This window comes from Mesoplodon bidens (genome assembly GCF_964165515.1).
Source record: "Mesoplodon bidens genome assembly, chromosome: 18".
Classification (NCBI taxonomy): Eukaryota; Metazoa; Chordata; class Mammalia; order Artiodactyla; family Ziphiidae; genus Mesoplodon; species Mesoplodon bidens.
This window is the reverse complement of record NC_138175.1, coordinates 5,328,866-5,355,249: the sequence shown is the minus strand read 5'-3', so window position 1 is coordinate 5,355,249 and position 26,384 is coordinate 5,328,866. Positions and strand designations below refer to the sequence as shown.

Below are 26,384 nucleotides of genomic sequence, written 5' to 3'. Positions count from 1 at the left end.
AAACCAGGCTCAGCTCACAAGTTTATTCAACCCCTAAACGTGGGTCCAAAGTGCCTCCCTCTACAAAACGTTATAGATGGTGCTAGAAACTGCTTAACACACACACACCTAACCACTGGCAGCTAGCTGCCAACACCCAGCAGCGAAGCACCGGCAGGCGGGGCAGCTCACTTCAACGTCACCCGCCACATCCCCGGGGGCCCGTGCGTGGCAGAGCCCTCGGCCGCCTGGAGCCCCTGCTTTCCGGCACAACACCGTCGGCTGGAGGGGATCCCGGCGACACTGACCTTCAGGACTTCTCAACGTGCCCCTGGGAGCACGAGCTACAGGAGACACGACTACCTTGTTGTCCTTCTTCCTCCAACGTGGATTCAAACCGCTTCTGAATGTCTCCCGCAGTCACGAAGGCCTTCGGAAAGCAGGAAGGTCTGCACCCTGGCGACTGTTCTCTTCTATTTCCCGTTTCAACCACAAAAGGCACAGCTTATCCAGGACAAAGGGCCCCCTGGAGGTGGGGGGCAGCTTCCCCGGGGCCTCAGAAGCCCATGCGGGGCTTCTTCCAGCGTGGCTGAGAGCCGGAGCGGACGGCTGCCCGCTGCCGGGAGGGAGTGGCCTGGACACTGGAGGCCTGGGAGGAAAGCAGAGAGGCAGCCCCCGGGGCGTCCCCTCGGAGCGGCAGCTCAGCCATGTAGTCCCGGAGCGTCTGCTGCCGCTCCGAGGGGACGCCCCGGGCCCACAGCTCCTGGGTGGACTCCTGGGAGGGCGGGGTCACTGGAGGCTGAGGCCTGGCCTCAGGGAGTGTCCGCTCTGGGCTGGGAGGGGGGCTGGCAGCGTCTGAGAGGTCTAAGCGGCCGCTGAGTGAGGAGAAGGTGCTGGACAGTTGAGTCCGGCGCTTGTGCCGCTTGGGCTGTTTGCTGGGCCCCGAGCTGCTGCCCCGCCGCCTCTCCCACCAGGCCGCCGCCTGGCCCTCCCAGGCTGCCTCTAAACGCTCGCTGAGCTCGTCCTCGGGGCCTGGCTCGGGGGCGGGGGCCCGCTCTTCTGTGGGGAGCAAGCCCAGGTCCCTCGGCTGCAGGAGACGCCCTTTGGCCATGGCCGCGCGGAGACCCTCTGGCGCTTTGCCCTCTGCCTTCTGGGGCTCAAAGCAGCCCAGCAGGCGGCGGTGGGAGAAGGTGGGTGCGGCCCACATGGGGGGAGCCGGGGGCACCTCCAGCAGGGCCTTCAGCCACTGGCTGCAGGAGGCAGTGGCCTGGGGGGTCCAGGAAGCCGTGGGGGCAGGAGAATCAGGCCCGGGGTCTGCCCGGAGGTGGAGGCGCTGGTGGAAGACGTCTCCAGCCGCCGAAAGTTGGAAGAGCGACAGCACCGGTGTGGCAGCGGAGGGTGGGATGGCGGCGGCCAGACCTGGAGGTGGAAGGACCGTGACCCCAAGGCCTGGTGCGGGTGCGGCTCCTCAAACCCATTCCCCTGCCCCAGCACACCTATGGCTGGTGCTGTCAGACGTTCCCGCAGCCGCCGCTGACTCTTGGGCTCCAGCAGGGGGAAGGCAGAGAGGGAGTCGCTCCTGGAAGGAAGAGACTGGGGGGGCCCTGCCAGCCGGGGTGTGGAGGCCCCCTCTCCTGGAGGAGGGACAGACAGCTGAAGCCCTGCCCAGGCCGGCCCTGCCCGCCCTCCCGCCCGCGCCGCCCCTCACCTGCGAGGTGCAGCAGCTGCAGCTCCCCACCCTGGCCCGCCAGCAGCAGCGGCCGCGGGAGGCCTGTGCGGGGCGGGGGTAGCAGCCGGGCCAGCAGGGGCGCGGAGGGGAGGCCGTGGTTCCACTTCAGCAGGGGCACCAAGGGGAGGCGCTCATCCACCAGGTAGAGCGAGAACTGGGGGCCCAGGAAGAAGACAGAGGGGACGTGACTGAGCAGTGGGAGAGAGGGACGGGACAGGTCCCCCTGGGTGGCCCCCTCCGGGGCCCCATGTGGCTCTCAGGGTAAGTCTCAGCACTCCGGGACCGGCCCTGACCGCCTCTGCAGCTTCAGCTGCCCAGCCCGCACAGGAGGCAGCCCGGAGCAGGTGGCACCGTCCTGTCCTGATGGCCTTGCTGGGAGAAGGGCTCTCGAGAGAGGCTTTCACCCAGCCTCCCCCGACCTCACCTGACCCTGGCACATACGCCCGAGACACACCCACTAACACCCAGGGTCCTGAGGGGGCGGGGTGGAGCCAGACCTCCTCTCCCCTTCCGGACACGGGGGGACTGTCCAGCTCTGGCCACTGCCCCCACGCCCACGCCCTTCCCCAGCAGCTGTCCAGGAGCATCTCCAGTGACCGCCTGCGACGGTGCAGGACGGAGAGGAGGGAAAGGTGTCGCTCACCTGGGTGCAGATGAGGTGGAGCGTGGAGTGCAGACACTCGGGGCCGCACTCCCCCAGGTACTGGGTGAGCAGGACCCGCTCCCCTTTCTGGCATGATGCTTCTGCCCCTCCACGAAAAAGCAGCAGACCACAGCCCGGCGGGCCCTGGGGGACACGGCCAGGTCAGCCAGCCCACGGTCCGCCATCTGTGGTGCCACCTGCTGCAGCTGGCCCGGGGCTCGCTGGCCCTGCAGCTCATCACGCCCTCTCGGGGGAAGCCCCCCACCCCACCCCCACCAAGGACCCACTCTGCTCCCTCACCTGAGTGTCCACCATCTTCACGCCGGTGCGATCACCCACAGTCAGCACTCGAGGGTGGGCGGTGAAGTCTGCCCAACGCCAGGGAGAGGGGTCCCGGAACACAAGGGTCTCGGGGTCCTTGTAGATTTGCTGCAGCCTTGGGGAGACAGGCCAGCCATGGTGGGGAGACCGGCTGATGGGGGGAGGCTGGGGTGACCTGGCCTGGGGTCCAGGACATGGGCCGGGTTCTGCGGGAGCCGTTGGTTGGGGTGGAGGGTTTTTATGGGGAAGGGGCGTTACCCGTCCTGGGGAGTCCACAGACAGATGGCTCCGGAACGGCTGCAGATGGCCAGCTCTCCAGGCAGGTGAGGGCTACAGGGCACACACGTGATGAATGCCGGGCCACCCCCTTCTCCCACGCCCATCTCCACGCAGACCAGCCTCAGTGAGCCCCTCACCTGAGGCTGATCCCTGTGGCCCCCTTCTCGACCTGCCACACCTGGAGAGGGGCCGGCTGCCCCTGCTTACTGACCTTCCACAGGGCACAGTGGTAGTCAGAGCGGACGGCCAGCAGAGCTGAGGGATGGAGAGGGTCAGGGTCAGGCAACAGGTCAGTGAGTGGATGGGGGAGGTGTCTATGGGCCTTACCTTCTCCCTGCACAGTGCGGGTCACCACCTGCCGGACAGGTCCCCGGAGCCGGATATGGCCAGGGCCTCCGAGAACTCGGGGCTCACTGCCTGGGGTCAGGTTGACCTTCTGGAAGTCTGGGCATCTCGCTAAGGATAAGTTCATGCGTTACGGCCACTCAAGGCTCCCAACTTCCCACGTGTCCCTAGAGCATGCCCAGCGAGGGAGGATACACAGCCTGTCCAGGGCACCTCCTGCAGGGTAGACCAGCTGCCCAGCCCTGGGCGTCCTGCCAGGCACCCAGGCCAGCGCGCCCCCGGTGAAGGCGGCGTCCAGGAGCAGCTGCTCCCACCGCAGGGCCAGCTCCTCGTGCAGCAGCTCCCCCAGGAGGCTCGCCACCGACGTGCTGAGGATCGGGCCCCCAAGGATGGAGAACCGGCGCTGGCGGTGGCTGAGGTAAGCCCAGGGACAGCTGGGGGCGAGAGGAGGAGGGGCAGGCTGTGGGTGATGGGGAGGAGGGCTGGGTACCATCCCGAGGGAGGCCAGGTGTAGCAGACGCACTCTTTGTCACCCCAGAACTTCTTCCTCTGGGAAACCAGCCCACTCGATTCCTGTGCTGCACTCACATGATCCAGGCCCGGCCACGGGGATAGGCTCACGATGGGTGTGACACCCAAGCCAAGCCAAGCCAAGCCAAACCGACCACACCGTTCCCGGGACTTCTGCTGGTGCCTCAGGAAGGACACTAGCCCTTTCCCTGGAATCATAAACCATCTTGCTGCCACTTGGAAACAGTCTGTCTAGGAATTAAGCCAAGCAGAGGCGAGAGGATGAGAAAATAAAGAGGTAGAGCCCTATTAACATCTGAACACCTGGATGCAGCCATGCCTGTAGTGCATGAACTTCCGTTCTTTTTTCCCTTACGTGGCTAGTGCAGCTGGGAGTTCTGTATGGGGCAACGTGGCTCATGACTGCACGGGGGGTGTGGAAGCAATTTGATGGAAACCAGCATCCAGGCCCTGGTTCCCTCCATAGCCCCACCACCAGCTAGGCATACCCATCCCGTCCCTTCTCCCTAGCCACTTGCCCCCAGGGCTGGTGTCCACCGAGGTCCTGGAGTAGCCTCTTCACACTGACCACTGTCTTCTTCTTAGAGCGGCTCTGTGTGGAAAGGCCTCGTCAAGCTCACACGCCCTAGGGCTTACCCCGACGGGAAGTGGGGAGCCCCCTCTCCTGGCTGGCCAGGGGTTACTCACCCGTGCTCCCTCCAGTTTGAAATTCTCCAGCATCAGCTTCCCCAGGGGTGCAAAGGCTATGTCCCCGTGATCCCACAAGAACCGGCTGAGCTGCAGGAGGAAAGGAGGCCAGGTCACTAGGCACAGCCCCGGCCGCGTGGCGCCGGCCGCCGTGGGGCCGCTTACCTGCTCAGTAACGTCCAGCACGGCTTGGGGCTGTCTACGGAACTGGTAACCTCCCCGGAAAAGCAGATCCTGGGCAGTCACGCCGGGGTCCCAGGGATCTGAGGGGAGAGTGAGGCTGTGGAAGGGCCCGGAAATGGAACCAGGTGTCCGAGGTGCCTGAAGGTGCCAAGGGCCCTGTAGGGCAGAATCAGCAGGGAGAGGAAAGGCCTCGCGCGGGAGCTGGGGGAGAGGAGCAGCGGGGAGCAGCTTGGGAGGGGGCCCCAAGGCCGAGATCCTTACCGGGACCAGGAGGCAGCAAGGGCAGCGGCCCAGGGGTGTCCGGCTCCCAGAGCAGGCCATTGGCCACGTGCGGCGCCGCGTTCTGAGGAAACACAACCGGGGCCACAACAGAACAGTGAGTGTGCGCCGGGCCAGGCGCTGTCACCCACTCTTGTCTTTTATTAACTCATTCAATCCTCCCAAGGCACCGGGCAAACTGGTACGACGGTCATCGTCACTTTAATGATGAGGAAAATGGAGGCACAGCGAGGCCGTCCCTTGTCCCAGGCAGCAGCCACTAAAGGGAAGGGCTGGGATTTGAACCCAGGCAGTCTGACTTCAGTCTGTGCTCTCGACCTCCAGGCTCTCGCAGGAGCCCCTGGCCTTTGAGTCTCACTTACACTCAGGAGACCCTGTGGTCACTTACTTGGGACGCCCACAGGCTGCTCCATCCCACTGCGGGGCTGGCCTGAGACAGCTCAGCTCCACACCTGGGGCCGGAAGAGCAGCAGGCAGGCGAGCAAGGCTCCCGCAGGGGCGGATCTGATGTAAGCCCTTCCTTGTCAAGGGAGCCCCTCCCGCCCAATGCCAGCGTCTCTTTTAAATTTCTCGCCCACTTGCCTCTACTGGGCGTAATCCTTAGCCAGCCTGTCTCCAAGTGGCAGCCAGATGGCTTAGGCTTCCGGGGAAAGAGCTGGCGTCCTTCGTTTCCCAGGAGATCTCCCCTCCCCTCCCCACCTCACCCCTACTGTAAGGTTTCGGCATCCTTTTGGTTTCGCTCAGAGCTGTTCTCACTTTGTAGTCTACTCACTTGTCTACTCTCACTCAACCTAACTCTGTTCCACGGGGCAGGGAGCGCATCTGACTTACTCACTCTGGATTCCCAGGGCCTGGTAAGGCACCTGGCACATATTAGGGGCTGTTCTGTGAGTATCTGTTGAACAAATAGAGGAAGAAAAGACGGGGGCCAACAGCTCCCGCTCAGTAAACCCTCTGCGGATGGCAGGGCATCCCAGGTCCCCAAAGGAGGGGATTCTGGCTCAGCCGGTGTCTTAGCAGATTTGTGCCAATGCCACACCCCCCTGCACTCCTGCCAACTGGTGTGAATGCTAGGATGGGGGGGCCAAGGGACAGCACCCACCCTGCAGCCACCAAGCCTCCCCTGCCATCCTCACCTCAGAACCTTGGGGCAGGGACTCCGGCAGGGTCAGCGCGTCTCTCCAGCTGCACATGAAGGACACGTCAGGGACGTCGCTCAGGCCAAGGGGGCCAGTCGTGAACAACGAGGGCGGGAGGGAGCTGGGGAAGTCCATCCTGGGAAACAGGAACCACCCGGCCTTCCTCAGACCGGAACCTGACAGCCACTTCCGGGGTTCCTGGAGGGTGAAGAGCGCCCCAAGAGGAGTACAGTTTCTCTGGGGAAGCAGATAACAAAGAACAGATGGCTATGTCGCCTAATGCCTGACAGTAATAAGTGCTACGGTAAAACCAACCAACCAGCCAGGAGGGAGGGGATGGCGGTGGCCGAGGGGTGTGGTCTTAGCATCATCGGTAAGAAGGTGGCGCTCGGCATACCCTGAGCTAATGACAAGGCCGCTGGGAAGAGGGTACAGCAAGTGCAGAAGTTCTGGGGCAGGAAGTGTGTGAGAAACAACGGGGCAGCCATGGACAGAACTAGGAGGTGAGTGACGGGCCGAAGTCAGGTGGCGAGGGGTCCGCTTCCAACATGCTCTTATGTATTACATTATAATTACACGTTCATAGACTACAGACCCCACACTCTACGCTACGCTCCCAAGACAAACTCAAGTTCCCCAAAGCCAGAGACGAGTCTTATCTGTCTGCCTTCCCACTGTCAAGTACAGTAACTTCCAAAAAAAGGAACTGTGTGTTGAATAATAATAAGCATGTCAAAGGGCTTTGATAAAGAATAAACAGCCGTATCATTCCTCTTTTTTATTACCTGCAAAAATAAGAGCAGTGCTCACTCACTGAGTGCCAGCATCTGCCAGACACGGCACTACGTGTTTTATTCCTCTGCCCCGATTATGGAGTTCAGGAAACTGAGACTCGGGGAAGAGCAACTTGCCCGAGGCCAACAGCCTGATCCCTGCCCTGATTCAAAATCCAAGTTCTGAACCACTACTCTCCCGTGCACCCAGAAGCAAACACCAGCCTTGGAGTCTCAGTAAGCAAAAACTTTTCCCCTTGGAACTGCAGCTGAATTGTATCCATTCAGTTTGTAACCTCCGGACATCCATGTACCCTCGGCACCTGGCGAAGTGCCCACCACACAGTAAATGCCAGTAAATACTTGCCAACTGAATGTGTGTTTCTTAGCGCACGTGTCACCTCGTTCTAATTGTGCCTATAGGTACAGCCTTATTTCTTCTTCGAGACTGCTCTCCAGGGGCGGGAACTGTATCTGACTCATTTCTGAGTTCCTGGCATCTGGCCGTTGCTGTCATTCTCTTCCGTAGCAAGAGACGACAGTGGCGGGAATGCGTCTTTTCACTGCAGGACCCTTTCACACTATCTCTTCACTTAAAAGGATCACCATTGCCCTTCCTACCCACCTACAAGATCCTCCTCATCCTTCAGATTTTCAGTCAGGAAGCCTCTCCCAGTTCTCCCAATACTATCCCACAACACCCTGCATCCCTCCTCCAGAGCACGCATTGCAATGTGTGATTAGATATTTAAAGGTAAAGCTATTTAATTCCAAACTGCTCTAAAAGTCCCCATGGGGAAGAGACTTCATCCCCCGTGCCTTGGGTACTTACTACGTGGTAACAATCAGTACATAAAAACTGAAGGAACAGGGCTTCCCTGGTGGCGCAGTGGTGAAGGGTCCACCTGCCAATGCAGGGGACACGCGTCCAAGCCCCGGTCCGGGAAGATCCCACATGCCATGGAGCAACTAAGCCCGTGCGCCACAACTACTGAAGCCCGTGCACCACAACTACTGAAACTCACACGCCTAGAGCCCGTGCTCCGCAACAGGAGAAGCCACCGCAATGAGAAGCCCGCGCACCACAACGAAGAGCAGCCCCCGCTCGCCACAACTAGAGAAAAACCCGCACGCAGCAACAAAGACCCAACGCAGCCAAAAATAAAATAAATTAAAAAATAAATTTAAAAAAATTTCAACAAATGTTAGTCATTGTTCTTTTTTTTTTAATTTATTTATTTTATTTATTTATTTTTGGCTGCATTGGGTCTTCGTTGCTGTGCGCGGGCTTTCTCTAGTTGTGGCGAGCGGGGGTTACGGTGCGCGGGCTTCTCATTGCGGTGGCTTCTCTTGTTGGGGAGCACGGGCTCTAGGCACGCGGGCTTCAGTAGTTGTGGCTCGCGGGCTCTGGAGTGCAGGCTCAGTAGTTGCGGAGCACTGACTTACTTGTTCCATGGCATGTGGGATCTTCCCGGCCCAGGACTTGAACCTGTGTCCCCTGCATTGGCAGGCGGATTCTTAATCACTGCGCCACCAGGGAAGCCCTAAAAATTTTTTTAAAAAACAAAAACTGAAGGAACAAATCCAGCAATGAATAAAGGAGAGGAAAAAGGAACCAAACAGCCTCAAACAAACGCAGGCAGGCTGACGGCGCTGGTGGAGCCCACGACCTCAGAGAAGCCCCGAGACAAGACAGCCTCGACTTCCCGCCCTCGCCCTGGGCTCTCCCGGCCCGTTTAGACCGCCAAGGCTGCAGAGTCAGTCGGGTCTGCATTCACGCCAGGCCGGGCACGACAAAAAGTGCGCCTGCAATGGGATGGGAGAGGGGATCCGGGCGGCCCTTCCCCTCAGACATCTACTCGCCCACTCCCTCCCTATCCACCTCTTCCCACTCCACCTCCAGGCCCCAGAATTTCAACCGAACAACAATATCAGAGGTCTCGCATCAAGCGCCGTGCGCCAGACAGCTGTTGCTACCACGCTTTACATCGGTGGGATGCTCCCGACTCCATGAGCCAGCGGCTGCTAATAACCCACTTTGTAAAGCCTGGGCGACTTGTCCCAAAGCCACAAAGCTTGGGGCCCGTGGACTTGAGCAGAGGGACCTGCCTCTCCGTCCCGTCCGGGCGGCGCGCGCACTTACGTGGCCCCGGCCGTGCCGTGCTCGTCTGGGAAATGAACCTCTGCGTGATGCTCGCCTGACCCTCGTGCCACGAGGGAGCCCGAGAGTAACATAGACCTAGCTCCAGCGTCCGCGACAGGACCGCCCCACAGCGGCGTTTACCCGTCTCTTGGGCTGGGCCGGAAGTGCTCCCTGGAAGGCAGGAAGTCCCGCCTCCCATCCTGGGCTCGCGGGCGCTCCAGAGCGCCACCTCCCGGCAGGAGGGGGAATGCGAGTGCAGGCCGTGCTGTGGGCCGTAGAAATCAAATGCCTTCAAATCCCAATGGTGAAGTCCTGGTTGACGGGCTCGCGAACCTCACCTCTGCTTAACTAACTTCCTACTTTACAGGATTGTTGCATTAATTCACTCAACAAACACTGAGCACCTACTATAAGCCAGGCACTTTATTAGTCAGTAGGAATGCTACTGACTGTCTTTATATCCTGTGAAGCAGGCTTTCCAAATAGGAGTACCGGTACTGCTGGGAACGCATGAGGCTTTCCCAGTAGTCAGGCAAATACAGCTTTAGGCACTGGTTCCCAGATTCTAGCATGCATCAGCATCACCTGGAGGGTGTGTTAAAACAGAGTTTCTGATTCAGTGAGTCCGGGGTGGGACCTGATAATTTGTATTCCTGAGTTCCCAGGTGACGCTGATACTACTTGTCTGGGGGCCAAGCTTTAAGAGCTACTGTGCGATCATAAATATTACCCTTATCCAGCCCAGTAGTTTTCAGACCTGAGCATGCATCAGAATCCCCTGGAGGGCTCGTTATAACCATTTGCTGGGCCACACCCCCAGCGTTTTCTGGTTCAGTAGGTCTGGGATGTGATCCAAGAATTTGCATTTCTTTTTTTTTTTTATTCAATTTTTTTCATTTAAATGAATTCCTCTTAGAATTCAGTCCCAGAAAAAAACTTTCTCCTGACAAACTTTATGCTACTTCTTTTTTTTTAAGAATTCCACATATTACTTATTTTAAATTTAATTCCTTTTTTTAAAAATTTGAGTGAAATTGCTTTACAATCGTGTTAGTTTCTGCTGTACAATGAAGTGAATCAGCTATATGTGTACCTGTATCCTCTCCCTCTTGGACCTCCCTCCCACCCCCACCCCCATCCCACCCATCTAGGTCGTCACAGAGCACCGACCTGCACTCCCCGTGCTATATAGCAGGTTCCCACTAGCTATCTATTTTACACATGGTAGTGTATTTATGTCAAACCTAATCTCCCAATTCATCCCACCCTTCCCTTCCCCCCCAAAATTTGCATTTCTAATGAGTTTCCAGGGATGCTGATGCTGTTGGTCCAGGCACCACACTTTGAGAACTATTACTTTAAAGGGTCAATTTCCAAATTCTTGGCTTCCATCTATATAGATTTTATCTGGGAGGTGCTTGGCTTCGGAAGTTTCAAGCTTTTTTCTCCTCTGTGGACTGTTGCCTGAGATGAGTGCTGAACAAGGGGACTATTCCAAAAAGCAGAGTCCCTGCAGGAGAAAGTTCCCGTAAGACTAAGAAAAGCAGGCTCAGTAAGAAGTAGCGATGGAAGGGTTCAGGAGAGGGGCTGTTTATATATTATATTTTTTCAATTCTTTATTTATTATTTTTATTATTATTTTTGGCTGCGCGGTATGTGGGATCTTAGTTCCCCAACCAGGGATCGAACCCATGCCCCCTGTAGTGGAAGCAGAGTCTTCACCACTGGACCGCCGGGGAAGTCCCAGGGGCTCACAGTATTATGTTCGTTCATCTGAGTCCTGGTTACATGGCTCTGTGCCGTGTGTGAAAATTCATTGAATGACCCGTGCACTTTTCTGCGTGTATGTTATATTTCAGTAAAGAATCTTTTTTAAAAAGAAAAGGAAAAAAGAAGAAAACTGCTGGCTGTGACACTTGATATTACTGAGACTTCAACCTCTAGGTCAGCCTTCTCAGCTACCTTAGATATAGAATCCAGAAGTCCCTCTACGAGGGCAGGGATTCTTCTGTCTGTGTTGGTCACTGACGTATCCCAAACAGCTAGAAGATGCCTCATGCATATTTGAATCAATGGAAGAGGGCATGAATGAGATGGCTCTTCTGAGAAAGTATCAACACATTTACTTAAATTGAAAAAGCCAAGTCAGACTGTTTCTGAGGAGAAGTAATTCCATTTTAGCTGAGTACTTTGTCTATGAGAGAAAGCTTTGACGATTAAATCATTTGGAGAGTGTTTTTCATAAATGGAATAAGCTAAGTCTGCATCTCTGTGGTTTTGGTGAAAACATATTGGAAAGATGATTACAATATATAATAAACTAGAAATTGCACCTTTCGTAACTCCGTGTGACTAAACAATTGGGGGATACATAGTCTTTCAAAATTATTTTAGGGGTATGTATGCCAAAAATATTGAAGGCCTTTTATACTAGTTTCCTATTGCTGTTGTAACAAATTACCACAAACTTAGTGGCTTTAGACAACAAAACATCATACAGTTCTGGAGGTCAGAAGCCTGAAATGGGTCTCACTGGGCTAAAATCAGGGTGTCAGTAGGGCCGTGTTCCTTTCCGAAGGCTGTGGGGAGACTTTTTTTTTTTTTTTTTTTTTGGTGCCTTTTTCAGCTCTGAAAGCTGCCCACACACCTTGGCTCATGGCCCCCTTCCGTCTTCAAAGGCAGCAATGGCCAGTTGAATCTTTCTCACAAGGCCATCTCTCTGATTTTGACTCTTCGGTCTCTTTCTGGTTTAAGGACCCTTGTGATTACATTGGGCCCACCCAGATAATCTCCCTCTCTTAAACTCGGCTGATCGGAAGCCTTAATTCCGTCTGCAACCGTAATTTCCCCTTGCCATATGATGTAACATAGTCATAGGCTGAGGCGATCAGGACGTGGACATCTTGGGGGTACCGTTATTTTGCCTATCACATGACTATTCACATCACCCATCCAGCTCCTGCTCGGGGAGGCCAATTCCATTTCCTCCTTCCTTCTTCCCTTTCTGTAAACAAGCTGTTAGGTTTCCTCTTGTTACTGATAATATACTTAACATGCAGTAAAGTGTACAAGTCTTAAGTGTACACTCATCAAGTTCTTACATACATATAAACCCACATAACAACCACCCAGATCAAGACAGAGAACATTTCCATCACTCCAGAAAATTCCCTGGTGCCACTTGTCAGTCAATACCTCCTTGAAGAAGTTACCATGATTCTGACTCATCACCACAGATTAATTTTGCCAGCTCCAGAACTTTATATAAATAGCATCATGTGGAAGATAGTCTTTTTAGTCTGGCTTCTTTCATTCGACACGCATGTGTGATTGTGAGCACAAAGGTAGCTTGTTTATTTAAAAAAAATTATTACTGAGTAATAGTCCATTGTCTGAATATATCACCATTTGTTCGTGCAGTTTCCTGCTGGTGATGTTTCTACGTTTTGGTAACTCTGGTGACGTCTTTGTGGATTTGTGTAGCCCTCACTCCACTACTGAACACCTGCTATGCTATCCCTCTACTAGGTATAATTCTGCTCTCTGGGCTACACACGAAAGAAAAACCATAATTCCTGATGCCAATCCTTGAAACGTTTGGGAGTTTGAATCTATGCCGCTCCCCGCAGCTGCTCTTCCTGAGTCAAATGTTACTGGTTCTACCAACTGCTCCGCCTACGCTTCTGTATCCACACTGCCCCAATACTGGCTAGTGTTCTCAGACCCAAAGGTAGCAATCAGCAGCAGCAGCAACAGTGACAAAGCTTACAGACTGTAAACTGAATAATTGGTTATGTTTTCCCATTCACTGGCTCCAAGACTGTTAACATTTCCAACCCCTTCAAGCAACTGTGTTGCATCGTAGCAGGCCATATGTAAATTGTCTTCATCCCTAACTTCATTTTATTTTTGTTCTCTCTCCTTCATCCCTAGTCCCTCATCTTAAAGAATTGCTGTCTTGCGATATTTTTAGGAACCAACCCAAAATCCCTTCTGGAAAAAAAAAAAAATCGGGGGGTGGATGGGTGGACAGGGTACCAAATGAGTAATTTTAGCTAGAGCACACATGGAGCACTTACAGTTGGTTTCAGGAAGGCCTACGGTGAACAGTTTTTAAATGTAGGTCCTAAAGATTCTGTGGGGCTGCTGCAATTGAAAACACCTTCATTTATCGAAAGATGACCGACTTTCCGCCTCCCCCCACCCCTCCGCCCCCGCCAGGCTCAATTAAGCAGCTGCGGGCAGGCTGGCATGATGTGGCGTGATTTGGGAGGCATCCTAGGATGGGAGCAGGGGTGAGGTGCTGGACTTGGGTCCCCAGACCCCTCCCCTGGTCTTTGTCTCCCCAGTACCAGGCAAGGGCCCAGAAGAAGCTAATGGGAGTGCCCAGTGCCCCATCCCCACCTCACACCTGAAGCCCCGCCCCCCGGAGGTAGGATGTTGGCCAGGCGGCCACTCAGTCCACATCCAACGGTTTGAGAGACTGGCCTTCCCATTGGCTGGGCACACTGTCGGCCACAGCTTTATGGGCTCTCATTGGCTAGGAGCGAGATAGGAGGCGGAGCTCTCCATGCACTGTCTGTTGTGCCACGTGCTCCCCACGCGCGAGCTCACTTTTGCCTGTAAAAGGGTCCGGGTGGCGTGAGATCGTGCCCACTGTCCTCTCGGGTCCTCGCGTCCGGCCATGGCTTCACAGGCCAGCACAGCCCTGGGCGCGGATGCCGGTGCCCGCCGCAGGAAGCCCCGCCTGGCGGCGTCATTGCAGATTAGCCCCGGGACCAGCCCCAGGAGGCCTTCGGCCAGCCTGGGCCAAGACCCCAGGGAGACCACGCCCGCTCCCAACTCGGACTACGACGCCGAGCAGGGCGGGCAGTTCCAGGCCTCAGCGACGGGGCATGGTGGGCCCGGGGTGGGGGCCCGTGTCTGGGAACTGGGGGCAGCCCGGGCACAGGAAGACTCGAGGGGAAGGATGGGGAGGTCCCAGAGGGTCTCCTTTCCGTCCGCAGGGCCCGCCGGGGAATTCCTGACGGCAGCCAGACAGCTGGGCCTACAGATCAAAGACCCGCCACCGGGCCAGGCCGTGGCCTTGCTTACTCAGTGCGCGGCCACTGTGGGAGTCTCCCTGACCTTCCGAGAGGACCAAACAGCAGGTGAGGCCCAGGGGGCTGGGACGGCCGAGGAGGACTGTGAGTTGGGCCTGAGCCTGGGGCCCGAGGGTAGGCCCTGCTGTGAGCAGCGTGGTGCCAGGAGCACCAGGTACATCAGATTTCTAACTGGCAGGTCATGGCCACATCTGAAGCTTGGGTTGGTTAAAGGACCTGCCTCAAGCTACCCCAGCCTTTCAGCAGGCTTTTTTTTTTTTTTTTTTTTTTGCGTTACGCGGGCCTCTCACTGTTGTGGCCTCTCCCCTTGCGGAGCACAGGTTCCGGACGCGCAGGCTCAGCGGCCATGGCTCACAGGCTCCGCCGCTCCATGGCATGCGGGATCTTCCCAGACCGGGGCACGAACCTGTGTCCCCTGCATCGGCAGGCAGACTCTCAACCACTGCGCCACCAGGGAAGCCCCAGCAGGCTTTTTTGAGGGCCAGTTACACACACAGTTGCCATGCCAGCACTGGAGAGGAGATACCTGAGTGAGGGCCAGCCCCAGAGTCAAAGACATTATCAAACACAGCTTGATGATGGCAACACTGCAAAGAGATGTAATCATTACAGTCCTCCCCCCTGCCCTCCCCAAGAACAAATACACCAGGTCCTAAATTCAGGTTCCTAACTTTAAGCCAGTACATTCCCTGCTTCTCATGAGGCAGCAAGAGAATCATCCCTTAAGCTTTTGGGAGCATTTGTCAAACCTCCTAGGAGAACCCCAACGGACCAGCTCAAAAAGAGATAATGTGTTAAAAATCTACCCGGGGGCTTCCCTGGTGGCGCAGTGGTTAAGAATCTGCCTGCCAATGCAGGGGACACAGGTTCGAGCCCTGGTCTGGGAAGATCCCACATGCCGCGGAGCAACTAAGCCCGTGAGCCACAACTACTGAGCCTGCGCGTCTGGAGCCTGTGCTCCACAACGGGAGAGGCCATGACAGTGAGAGGCCCGCGCACTGCGATGAAGAGTGGCCTCCGCTTGCCACAACTAGAGAAAGCCCTCGCACAGAAACAAAGACCCAACACAGCCAAAAATAAATACATAAATTAAAAAAAAAAATCTACCCGGGATTTGTTTTAATCAGGTATGGTAAGACAGCAGACGTGAGAATGATTGCCATGAAGGAAAAAGTAAATACAGATCCCTAGAAACAGGAGGCACAGCTTGCCATGCCGGACCATGTGGGAAAGGATGGGGGTGGTCCGGAGGTAGAGGAGAGGGGAGAGCACAACCCACAGCCTTTATTGGGGTCTTCTTGGGACAGAACGGTTGAGGCAGGGTAGGAATGCAGAGTAAGTGTAGGATCGAGGAAGGCAAGACAGTAAGTTTAGGGCTTAGGGGTTGGTTCCTAGTTGTCTAGTACCTGGCCTGGGAGGTGATTTAGGGTATGGGGAGTGTTGGCTTGTGTGACGGTTTGATGGTTGGGGTGTGAGCTCTGGATTGGTTGGTTTCCATATGAAAGGGTGTGCTTGCAGGGGACTCATTTGCTATGTCCAGGAATTAGCTAGCCCTGGGAGGGTCGGTCTCTCCAGGATCAAATCCCCAAATGCCAGAGCATCAGGAATACAGAAGTAAGGAAATCGATTCAACAGCAATGATGCTAGCTAACATTCATGAGTTCTGGATGATGGGCCAGGTGTTGTTTGAAGGCCTTCAGACAGTAACTCCTTGCGTCCTCACAAGTATTCCTCGAGGGGGCACAATACCGTTGCCCCCACTTTACACACGGGGAGACAGGCCAGAGAGGCCGTAGCCGCGAGGGGGCAGTCTGCTTTCAGAGCCTGTGCTGAACCACTGGGTAATATTGCCCCTCCCTTCTGCCTGAGGTCCCCCTTTCCACTGTTTACATGCATAGGCGTATTTTCAGTCATTTTTTATTTCGGTAAAATTTCAAAGAATAGTATAAAAGAACTGCCATAAACTCTTCACCCAGTTTCTGCAGTTCACATTTGCCCCACTTACTTTGTGTATGTCTCTCTCTCCGTCCCTTCTATATATTTATATATAAATATCCACATTAATTTGTCGTGCACAATCTGAACACTGACTTACTGCTCCTTAAATGCTTCAGCATATGTTTCCTAAGAACAAGGATGCAGTCTTCTATGATGGCAGGTACAATGGTCGAATTCTGGAAGTTGAACATTGATATGATCCTATTAGCTAATTACCATTCACATTCAATTTTTGCCACTGGTCACAGTAATGGCCATTTTTTCCCAACCCAGCATGACCTATCACATTAGCTCTTACACCTCTTTAATCTCCTTTCACCTGAAACAATTCCTCCGAGTGTCTCTGGCTTCAGGACATTGATGTTTTTGCAAAGTAAGGGCCGGTTGTTCTGTAGAAATTGCGTTCACTTGGGTCTGTTTCCTCAGGATTGGGTTCAGGTGATGCATACCCGGCAGGAGCGCCTGTAGGAACCTCGTGGCCCTGGCTGTGCATCCCACCAGCAGACCTGAGACCTGTTTGGCCTACCCCTGGGATGTCAGCTGGGAGGGCCTGACTAGGGTGGTGTCTGCCAGGTGTCTTCACTTCCCCCTGGGTGGGTCATCAGTCGTCCGAGGGGGGTATCTCCAGATGGTGTGGCTATCCTGTTCCCCAGAACACCGTCACCTCGTGGTTCTAGCAGCCTTTGATGATTGTTGCCAGATTTAATTGTCACCCCGCTGGCTGCCGTGGATTCCTGATGCTAGCCTCCCTTACTACTACTAGTTGGCATTTTTGATGCCCTTTTAAAGTAGGTGAATCTCTGTGCTAGGGAGGGGTACTGAAATGTGGGTTCTCTTCTAAAAGGGAGATCTTTGGGCAACCAGTTTAGCAGCAGGTACCAGCAAATACCACGAATGGAAGTAAATTTATGCCCTTTGACCAAGTGATCCCAGTTCTAGGATTTTTCACCTGTCTCTGTTGTGTCGTAAGTAACACCTGAAGTGGAAGTGTTTGGAAGATGACCCTTTCAAATGTAGAAAAGAAATAGAGCTATGTGTTTGGGGGAAGACAGGGGCCCTTCATCCTGGGAACAGTGTAGCCCTGGATGTGGGCCCTGGTGCCACCTGGGCACGCTACCTGCCCTTTGTGTGCCCCCTCTGTGAAGTGGGGTCATAGGGACCTATTTCAGAGAGGCTAGTGAGCATTCTGAGTAGCCATGGCCTGGGTGGAGGTCAGCAGGCCTGTCTCCTTGTCATTCTTGTCCTCCTCACTGGCAGGTGTCATGGCCCTCCTAGAAAGGGCCCATGATGCGGGTAAGGTGCCTGGTGCTACTTCTCAGCCCCTCCTTCCCCAGACCCCTGCTTGCCCACCTCTGTGTCCGTGGAGCTGGATGGGGTGGTCTGCGCTGCGGGCACCGCCTACAGTAAGCCAGAGGCCAAGCAGCAGGCAGCTCTGGCTGCCCTCCACTACATCCAGCATCGGCTGGAGAGCCCAGGTACAGGGGCAGGTGACCCAGGGCCCTGAGCCCCCGTGGGGGCGGGTGCATGTGTGTGGGGAGGGGTGAGTCGCTGCGGAGACCATCTGGGCATCAGGACCCGGCCAGCAGGGAGCTGGGCGGGGGAGGGTGGGGCGGGCGGTGTGAGCTGACCAGGCCCTAACGTCCTTTGAAGGATGTTAGCAGTCCTTGGGGACAGGGACTGCTGGGGGCAGCCCAGGAACTTTCAGCTTCTGGAGGATGACCCCCCCACACACACACACTGCTTGCCAGTGGGACTTCTGGGATTCCTGAAGGGCACAGGACAGGAGGGCAGACCCCAGCACCTACGGCAGCCCGCCCCTTGTCTGTCTTCCAGAGACCCCAAAGACCCCCATCTGGCCTCCACTCGCCCCCCTGAGCATCGGTAGGTGGGCCCCCATTGACCTGGCCCCTGGCACGGGAGGGGTGTGGCCTGTGGGGCCCCCCACCTCCGCCCTCTCCCTCACCCGCAGAGAACATCCTGACCCACGAGCAGCGCTGCGCGGCCGTGGTCAGCGTTGGCTTTGACCGCCTGGTGGACGCGAGCTCACAGTACTGGGCCTGCAAGGGGACTGTGGCCGCAGTCATCCTGGAGAGAGGTAGGGCTGGCCCTGCCCCTCACCTCGGAAGGCCCCTGGGCCTCTCGCCTCAGTCTAGTCACCTCTGCCCCCTTCCCCGCAGAGGTCCCAGGCTCCCAGGGCCACGCCAAGGAGATCTACCAGCTGGTGGCGCTGGGCACCGGCGGTGGCAGCTGTGCCAGGTGGCTGGACTTCTCGGGCCGACAGCTCCACGACTGCCACGGGCTGGTGGTGGCCCGCCGGGCCCTGCTGAGGTGAGGGGTCGGGGGGACCCTCTGCGGCCGCCCCGGGTGGGCCGGGCCGCCCCAGCTGCCGCTCCGTCCGCCCCCAGGTTCCTGTTCCGGCAGCTCCTGCTGGCCACGCAGGGGGGCCCCAAGGGCAAGGAACGGTCTGTGGTGGTCCCCCAGCCGGGGTCTTGGCCCCCCTTCGCCCTCAAACCCGGGATCTTCCTGCACCTGTACGTCAGCAACACCCCCAGGGGAGCTGCCCACGACATCGAGTATGTGGCGCGCCCGGGGAGGGCCGTGTGGGCGGGGGTGGGGAGAGCGGCCCTGAGCCCCGCGTCCTCTGCAGCCTCCCGTCGCAAGGCCTCCCGCACAGCTGCCCGCTCCGTCTGCAGGCCCACATCCAGGGGCAGCTGAAGCCCGTGTGCTACGTGGCCCCTGCGCTCCGCGACACCCACGTGGGCTGCCTCTCGGCCAGCGACAAGCTGGCACGCTGGGCCGTGCTGGGGCTGGGTGGTGCGCTGCTGGCGCACTTCCTGCCCCCCGTCTACGCCAGCAGCCTGGTCCTGGGTGAGGCCCGAGGGCGGGAGGGCTGAGGCGGGCTGGGGCGGGGGTGGGGGCGGTGGCGGGGTGCAGGGGTTGGGGAGCGTGGCGGAGACTCAGGTCTCGTCCTGGGCCCTCTGCCCCCACAGCCGACCCCTGCCAGAACACCCCGGCCCTGGGCAGGGCCATCCACACCCGGCCCGACCTCGACGGGGCCTTGGGGCCGTGCCTGCCTCCCCCCTACACCCGGACCATGCTGCACCTGTTTGCGGGGCCCTCGGTGGCCCCCTCCGACCTCCCCTCCAACACCTGCCAGGGCCTGAGCCTCAACTGGAGCCTGGGGGACCCTGACGTCGAGGTGGTGGATGTGGCCACCGGGCGTGTGAAGGCCGAGTGAGCGGGGCCCGGGGTGGGGGGCGGCGGGAGGGGCGCCTGGCGGTGGGGGTCCCCGGCCCCCTGCCCGTGGGGAAAGAGAGCACATCTAGCCGCCAGCCTCTTACCGGTAATGTGACCCACCCCGTGACGCCCCCCGCCCCGGATGGTCACGGCGTGGAGGTGGTGTGAGGGGCGTGGAGTAGGCCTGTTAGTGTTGTCCTCCCTTGCCCTCCCCCGACGTTCGGTCCCTTTCTCTCCATCCCCAGCGCTGCCCGGGGGCCTCCCTCCCGCCTCTGCAAGGCTGCCTTTCTCTGGGCCTTCCGCCAGGCTGCCCGCGCTCTCGGGAAGTCCCACCTCCTGGCCTTGAAGACCTACGAGGCAGCCAAGGTCAGCCGCTTCCCTGCCCCGCAGCCCCCTTTCTCCTGCACCCCCAGCAGGCACCCTCTCTCCACCGTCTCATCTCCCGCCCTAGGCTGGGCCCTACCAGGAGGCTCGCCAGCAGCTGTCTCTCCTCCTGGACCAGCAGGGCCTGGGGGCCTGGCCCTCGAAACCACTGGTGGGCAAGTTCAGAAACTGAAACAGACGTCCGGGCCGAGGTCCCTGAGCCCAGGCGGAGCCTGCTGGAGGAGGGCCGTTTCTGGGCGGGGGCACGGGGGCACAGGGTGAAGCTGGGGGTGGAGGGAGGGCCTGGCGTGCTGGAGAGGTGGGGCGGCTGCATATTCGGGCTCGCATAAAGAAGCTGTTTCTGGTGGTTCTGTGTGTTGTCGGCTTTCTGACGAGGAAGAGGGGAGCCGTAGCCCCTCGGTTTGTGAAGGGAGAAGCCCCCGCGGCCGGGGCTCGGCTGGAGCCTCCTCACAGAATCACTGCGTCGTCGCCCAGCCTGCGCGCCTGGGGGCGGCCGTGTGGTGTCTCGGGCGGCGGGTGTGGGAGCCCGTCCTCCCTGGTCTCCTTCCTTTCCCAGGGCTCGCCCGGCAGGGCGGGGGGAGAAGGGTGGCACCTGGCCAGAGGAGGCAGCCACGAGGCCCGTAGAGCCAGCTGGGTCGGGCCAGCCGCTGCCGGGAAGGGTGGCTTTGGGAGGAGAGGCGGGCCCCGGGCGGGCGGCAGCCCCAGCTCCTGCCCTCCGCGTCCTCTGGGTTCCCGCGAGTGGATGGGGCAGCGCTGGGCGCCAGCAGGAGGCTCACGCAGAGCTGAGCCCAGGCTTTCTCCGGCCGCCCCAGCTGGCACACCAGCTGAGGCTGTGACCGGCCCGAGCCCCTGTGCCCGCTGGATGGGGGCTGCCTAGCCTGCCTCTCAGGCCAGGTGGGCGGGTCTCCTTCCTTCTCCTCGGGAGACTGCAGTATGTCTGTGGGGACTCCCGGGCCCTCCAAGGACCTTAGGTGTGGAGGGAAGATGCTGTACACTTCACACGTGCACACACACCCACGCACGGGTCTGCAGGCCTGGGCGCCACCCCAGCCTGGGCAGGGCCTGTTGAGCAGGAGTACAGGCAGCTTCGAAGTCTGGGGACCTGGGGCCGGGGGGGCTTGAGGACCACACCAGCCCCCAGCCCCACACCCCGTGGCCGGACGCTCCCTGCTCCCTCAGCAGTTTCAGGGTTCAGAACTACAGACTGCTCTCCCGGGTGGGCTGGGAAGCTGGGCCAGGCCGGAGCAGATGGTGGAGCCCTGGGATAGCATCCCCTCCCGCCAAGCCACCTCCCGGCCCCCGGTGTGTGTGGCCTCGGCTGCTGCTTAACCTCCGTGCACTTGGGTCGACTCATCTGGAGAAACAACTGGAAGGCCAGCCCAGGTGGCCTGTTCTCCTCCAGCCCATCTGGCCTCAGGCTGGGCTTTCCCTCTGCCTGTCCGCTGGGCCCGTGCTCCCTGCCTCTCAACCAGTGCCGCTGTCCACGAGGGGACGTGGGAGGGATGTGGTGGCAGAGGAAATAGCTGACAGGCTAGAGGCTCTGGAGGCCCTGCACCCGAGGCTTTACAGATGCTGCCATATTGAAGAGGTAGACGCTATCGCTGCCCCCATTTACTGGGGAGAAAACTCCGAAGGTGAAGTTGGGTAACCTCCAGAAGAGCATGCGGGGTCAGGATGGAGCTGCGGTTCCTGTCCAGGCACCTGACTTCCAAGCCCCTCAATCCCACTCACCGCCTGGGCTGCCACTGGAGTTGCTTCTGTGACCTTGGACAGAACCCCCGACCTCTTTTATAACGTGACTGGACCGCATGGCTCCAGGAGCTCCCTCCTGGCTCCGACCATCGCTCCTCAGCTCTTTCCTAACGGCCACGAGGGTGGGAGATGCAGCCTTTGCCACTGAGAGAAAGAGCTGCGGGCTGGCGGGCTTGGGAGAGGGCAGGAAAGGGGCTGGGGGAGGTGGGAGTAGCTGCCAAAGGCAGGACAGGTGTCCAGGAATGCGCATGTGCAAAGGAAGGGCAGAGGGAAGTTTGGACCCGGATGGAGGGTCTCCAGAGCCAGGTAAGCGCTGATTTTTTTTTTTTTCTTCTTCTTTAACTGAGAAAACAGCGAGGTCATTTACCCGTGTTATTATTTAAAAGGAAACAAACTTAGGCGAGCTTTGAAATAATGATTTCTCATGGTTATTTTTTTCAGGGATGGGGAGGATTTTTTAAACAGCCAAGCCTATTAATTAGCACATTTATTACACATTTTTCCCCCCTGGAGAGCATTTAAATTGATTTCCTTTTTGTCCTGTGATGGTGACTACAACCAGATCCAGAAATATACCAGCCATTCCAAATGGCAGTTCTATGCAACGAGCCTTTTGATATTCATTAATCACATAATTAGTGGGTAAACAAGTTATTCAGAATGACATTAACTCTGCTGTGTTCTGCCCAGTAAGTAATATTTGTCCCCATGTTGCATAAATCTGCCTGGCCAATCCTCCCCTCCCAAGACAGTCCCTATTACACAATGTTCGCTCAGTTCCTTTGACTCAGCTTATTTATGATTGCAGGGTGATGATGAAGGCTGCTTCTGAAAGGAGAGCCTGTTAATGTCTTCTTGGCCCGATCCCCTCTGAGTGAAGTTTTGCCAACAACAGCATATTTGAGCAGGGAGGTGACGTAACCCAGCCGGACACAGCTCAAATGCCGCTTCCTCCACGCCGCCTTTGCCATCAGGCCCATCTTCCCTTCCCTGCAGCTCCAAGCTCCGGGGGTCTGCCCTGGACCCCGGCACTGTGCTGCCCCTCCCCGTGTGTGGTCTTCACCACTGAGCACAGGTGTGGACCCAGCGGCCGAGGGGCTACTCCACCTTTCCAAGCCTCAGTTTCCCCACCTGGGAAATCGGTCACAAACGCGTGGCCTGCAGGGTCATGGTGGGATGAACTGAGAAGTGTGCCGAGCACTGTTCCCGACGTTAGCGGTCATCGTTGGTGGCTGTCATAGGGCCTGGCTGCTCCCAGCTCCCGGGGGTCAGCCTGTTGTCTGTTTCTCTCCATCCCCTCCTTGAGGTCTCCCACATAGAATATGCCCAACAAACAAGCGTTGAATGTAAAATGAGTGAATGATAGTATCTTCTCTTTACAGGAGTGGGTTAGAGAGAAAGAACAAAAACCCTGTTCTAAAATACGGCTCTAGAAGACATTTTGAAAATTTCCATTTTATTGTGAGCTCTTTTTTGCTGACCTGTAGAAGCATTCAGAAAGACCTAAAGAATGTGGGTTAAACCACACCTGAACTGCTTGTGTATTGTCAGTTCTAAGAACGAATAAGTCTCCTTTTGTTTGTCTGCTTGTTTAATGAAGTCTGATTAGAGTTTCCTGTCCTTGGAAACAAAATATTTCTAACTGATATTTGTGGGTGTGTCCTAAAAATGTAAAGTGTTGGTTCAGTTCCTCTCCCAAATAAACTGCCTGCATGTAAATCCTTGCCTCGGGGTCTGCTTCTGGGGGAACCCAAACATCTGGGAGAACCAAGGCAGACCTCCTCAGGGCCGGTGCCATGTATGGTTAGTCCCGTCACCACCCTGCCCTCTTCCCTTCTAGGACTTAGCACAGGCTCTGCTTGTCCTAGTTATTTTCTTCTTGACTTATCCTTGGCCTCCCTCTCTACCCCACTCTTCCCCTCTTCCCAGGTCTCCAGGAGCATCTGTCTTGCTGACAGGACAATGCCTGGCACATGGCAGGCATTTAAGAAACTCTGCCCCAGAAACTAACCATTGCCCTTCCAACTTCTGACTTGGCCACAGCCCAGGGGTTGGTGAGCCCTGACCCCTGCCACCCATCACCTGGGGGACCCTCCCACCTCCTCCGACATCCTTAGGTCAGCCCCAGCATTCCCCGAGGCTAGACCTGCCCCAATACACCAGAGCAGCCACTTATCGCTTCTTAGTACAGTTTAATGTTTCTCTAGGAGTTGCAAGCGTGGGGGAGGGGAGCCCCGGAAAGCTTAGTTAGGAAGGCGCCAGGTGAAATTGCTGAGTTTCCCAGGGGATCTTATTTCAAGCCAGTCATTGACTGAGTACAATGGAAGCCTTTGGAACAGCAAGATTGGCTAATTTTAGCTCCAAGCACCCAATTTCATGCTTTTTTCCCTTTGTCCCCCTTGCAGGAAAGGTGATTTATGAAAGTCATGTGCCTTCTCTGCGCCTCACCTGGAGCTGGCGGCCAGGGAGGGTGGGCTCGTGCAGCCTCAGCCGGGCTGCTCTGGACGGCACCAGAGCCACAGGACTGGTGGGGACAGCGGCGTCCCTTTGTTTTATTTTTAACTGACATTGTGTTCCCGGAGGTGCCCCTTGGTTAGATGTCAAATGACGGATGAGCCCAGCGCTGGGCGAGGGTCAGGAGGCTCAGAGCTGCGGGCGCTGCCTGCCAGTCCTGGCTTTGCCGCCTCTGACCGTGTGACCTGCCCCATCACGTCCCCTTCCTGGGCCTCCGGGTCCACACCCGTAAAAGGGCCAGGTTGGGCCCAGTGACCGCAAGGACCGTTCAGCTCTGAGAATCTGTGAGGCAGGCGGTTGGTTCCCGGGCTGGCAGGGTCAGGAGGGCAAGGGACAGTCCCCTTCTCGTGGCAGCTGGAGAGTGAGGACCTGCTCTGAGCCTCGGGGATGGGGTCACCTGCCAGGCGGACCCTCTCTCCTCCTCACCGAGGCGCCAATGGTCCATGCACTGCCGGCCATCTGGCATGTTCTATCCAGCCGGCATGGGAGCAGGGGTTAATTTTGTTTCTTATTTGAATGGCTTGGGCCCGGCCACCACTCCCCTGCTCTCTTTCTCTTTCTCACTCTCCACTCCCTTGCCAGCATTTCCTGGGGTCACCTCCCAAATAAAGGGCTTTTATGTCACCGGTGATGGCGCCCCCAGATGTGATACCCTGAGAGGGACACAACCTCAGATATAGTGTGTGGCCAGGAAAGCACAGCCTCAATCTAAGCACAAGGAGATGGGATGGGCACAAAATGAGGCATGTTTTACTAAATAAGGAGAGGTCTATACTCACCCCAAATTTCCATGTCATCTATGTCGAAGAAAGGCTGTGGAAAGATCCAGATCACAGGAGGCTAAAGAGATAGGACAAGGAAATGCAACATCCAGGCCTATGCTGGATCCTGTCCCAGACGGGAAATCCTATAAAGGATATTATTAGGTCAGCTGACAGAAGTGGACCAGGCAGTAGATTAGATTAAAATATTGCATCCAAGTTAAATGTGCTGACATTGGTAACTGCATTATGGCTTTGTAAGAGAATATCCTTATTCTTAGGATCTACGTACCAAAGTGTTTTGGGTCTCCTTGGGCTCTCCATCTTAAAATGAAGGAGTTCGTTTACCTTAGAGCTTCTATCCTTTTACTTGGGGGAGGAGTCAGAGATTCCTTTGAGAACCTGATGAAATCATTGAACAGTGCACTCTGAATGCACATAACGTACACGTGCTTTGTTTCATGTCATCTCCAGAGATTCCCAAACCCCTTGTGGAAGCTCTTGGCTGGGAATCCTTGGACCGATGGTCTTCTGATAGGCTTTCCAGTTACTACCTTCTGAAGTTCTGAAAGCAAAGTGCCATGATATAGTCATCTATTCTCAAATGGTCCAGAAAAGCATGCTATATAGATAATAAAAAAATAGAGCAAACGATAAAACAAATGGGGCCAAATGTTTCTTAAAAGGTGTGTTGGAGTTGTCTATGTACTGATTTTGTTCTTTGCAAGTTTTGGTCAGTTTGACATGTTTCCCAAATAAAATGTTAAAAAAATCAATTGCGGGGTGCCTAGTAATCATTCAACAAGTGATGCCCATTATGAGCATTTCGACAAGAACAAGAGGAGGGAGGGAGTTTAACGCCACTGGAGGGAGGTGGGCATGGGGCATGTAGAGCCGTGCAGCCAGGCACTGGGGCGAGGCACCCAGGTGGATGGGTAGGCATGTGGCGGGCAGCTGGCGGACAGAGATCTTCAGGAACTATTCAAATTTGAGCTACTTGCTGATTTTTGCTATGGGAGCAATTCTGCGGATAGTCGGGGACTGTGGTCAGCTTTTCTTTCTCACCTCTCTCCGTTTCTTACCTGCCCCTCTCTCTCCATCGTATAAGTTGTAGCAATGAACTTCCAGAATCCCAGACTGTCCATGCTGGGAGGGAATTTAACAACTATCTCATCCACCTTCTCCACGGGATCAATGAGAAAAGGAAGGCCCAGTGAAATCAATTTCCATGCCCATGTTATACAAAGGGTTAAGTGTTGGTACCCAGGGACCCCAAGACCACCCTCTTTACTCTGTTCAGGGTGGCATGGCAAAGTGTTAGAATCTTGTCTTGAATATTTTCTTTGAGGTCTTGGGCACTGTTTCAGATGAACCTAAGAGCTGATATACTAGAAAGAGTGTCCTGCTGGGAATCAGGCTGCTCGGATCTAACTAAACGAACATGCTGTGTGGCCTTGGGTAGGTGGCTTTCCCTCTCTGAGCCTTGGTCTCCCCATCTTAAAATGCAGAAGTTCATTTACTTAACTTCTTGTCCTTTTTCAGGGGTCATGGATTCCCTGAGGGTTGATAAAATCATTGAACCCTTTCTCAAAGCTGTGCATTTTG

At 56.4% G+C, this 26,384-nt stretch overlaps 2 protein-coding genes across 9 annotated transcripts; one reads left to right on the top strand and one right to left on the bottom strand.

Moving 5' to 3' along the window:
• Positions 1 to 9: 9 nt before the first annotated feature.
• TAF1C (TATA-box binding protein associated factor, RNA polymerase I subunit C) lies at positions 10 to 9,180 on the bottom strand. Of its 8 annotated transcripts, XM_081216981.1 has the most exons (16): positions 9,032 to 9,100; positions 8,335 to 8,432; positions 6,113 to 6,352; positions 4,959 to 5,040; positions 4,680 to 4,777; positions 4,515 to 4,604; positions 4,346 to 4,419; positions 3,492 to 3,730; positions 3,279 to 3,395; positions 3,089 to 3,206; positions 2,931 to 3,002; positions 2,652 to 2,787; positions 2,352 to 2,495; positions 1,688 to 1,862; positions 1,476 to 1,613; positions 10 to 1,398 (listed from the first exon to the last, which is right to left on the bottom strand). In XM_081216981.1, the coding sequence occupies exons 2-16, from the start codon at positions 8,341 to 8,343 to the stop codon at positions 536 to 538; spliced, it is 2,595 nt and encodes an 864-aa protein (XP_081073107.1). In that variant the 5' UTR covers positions 8,344 to 8,432; positions 9,032 to 9,100; the 3' UTR covers positions 10 to 535. The 8 variants fall into 8 exon arrangements, with proteins under 8 accessions (XP_081073107.1, XP_081073103.1, XP_081073104.1 ...); XM_081216977.1 differs by having other exon boundaries at positions 4,515 to 4,777; XM_081216978.1 differs by having other exon boundaries at positions 3,089 to 3,395.
• A 4,029-nt stretch (positions 9,181 to 13,209) lies between these two features.
• Positions 13,210 to 19,985, top strand: ADAD2 (adenosine deaminase domain containing 2; the record flags this gene model as incomplete). The annotated part of the gene is made up of 13 exons (XM_081215305.1): positions 13,210 to 13,276; positions 13,381 to 13,463; positions 13,728 to 13,929; positions 14,038 to 14,181; positions 17,466 to 17,606; positions 17,965 to 18,012; positions 18,101 to 18,226; positions 18,309 to 18,459; positions 18,537 to 18,704; positions 18,779 to 18,999; positions 19,122 to 19,365; positions 19,614 to 19,734; positions 19,820 to 19,985. The coding sequence occupies 13 exons, from the start codon at positions 13,210 to 13,212 to the stop codon at positions 19,922 to 19,924; spliced, it is 1,821 nt and encodes a 606-aa protein (XP_081071431.1). The 3' UTR covers positions 19,925 to 19,985.
• Positions 19,986 to 26,384: the final 6,399 nt, after the last annotated feature.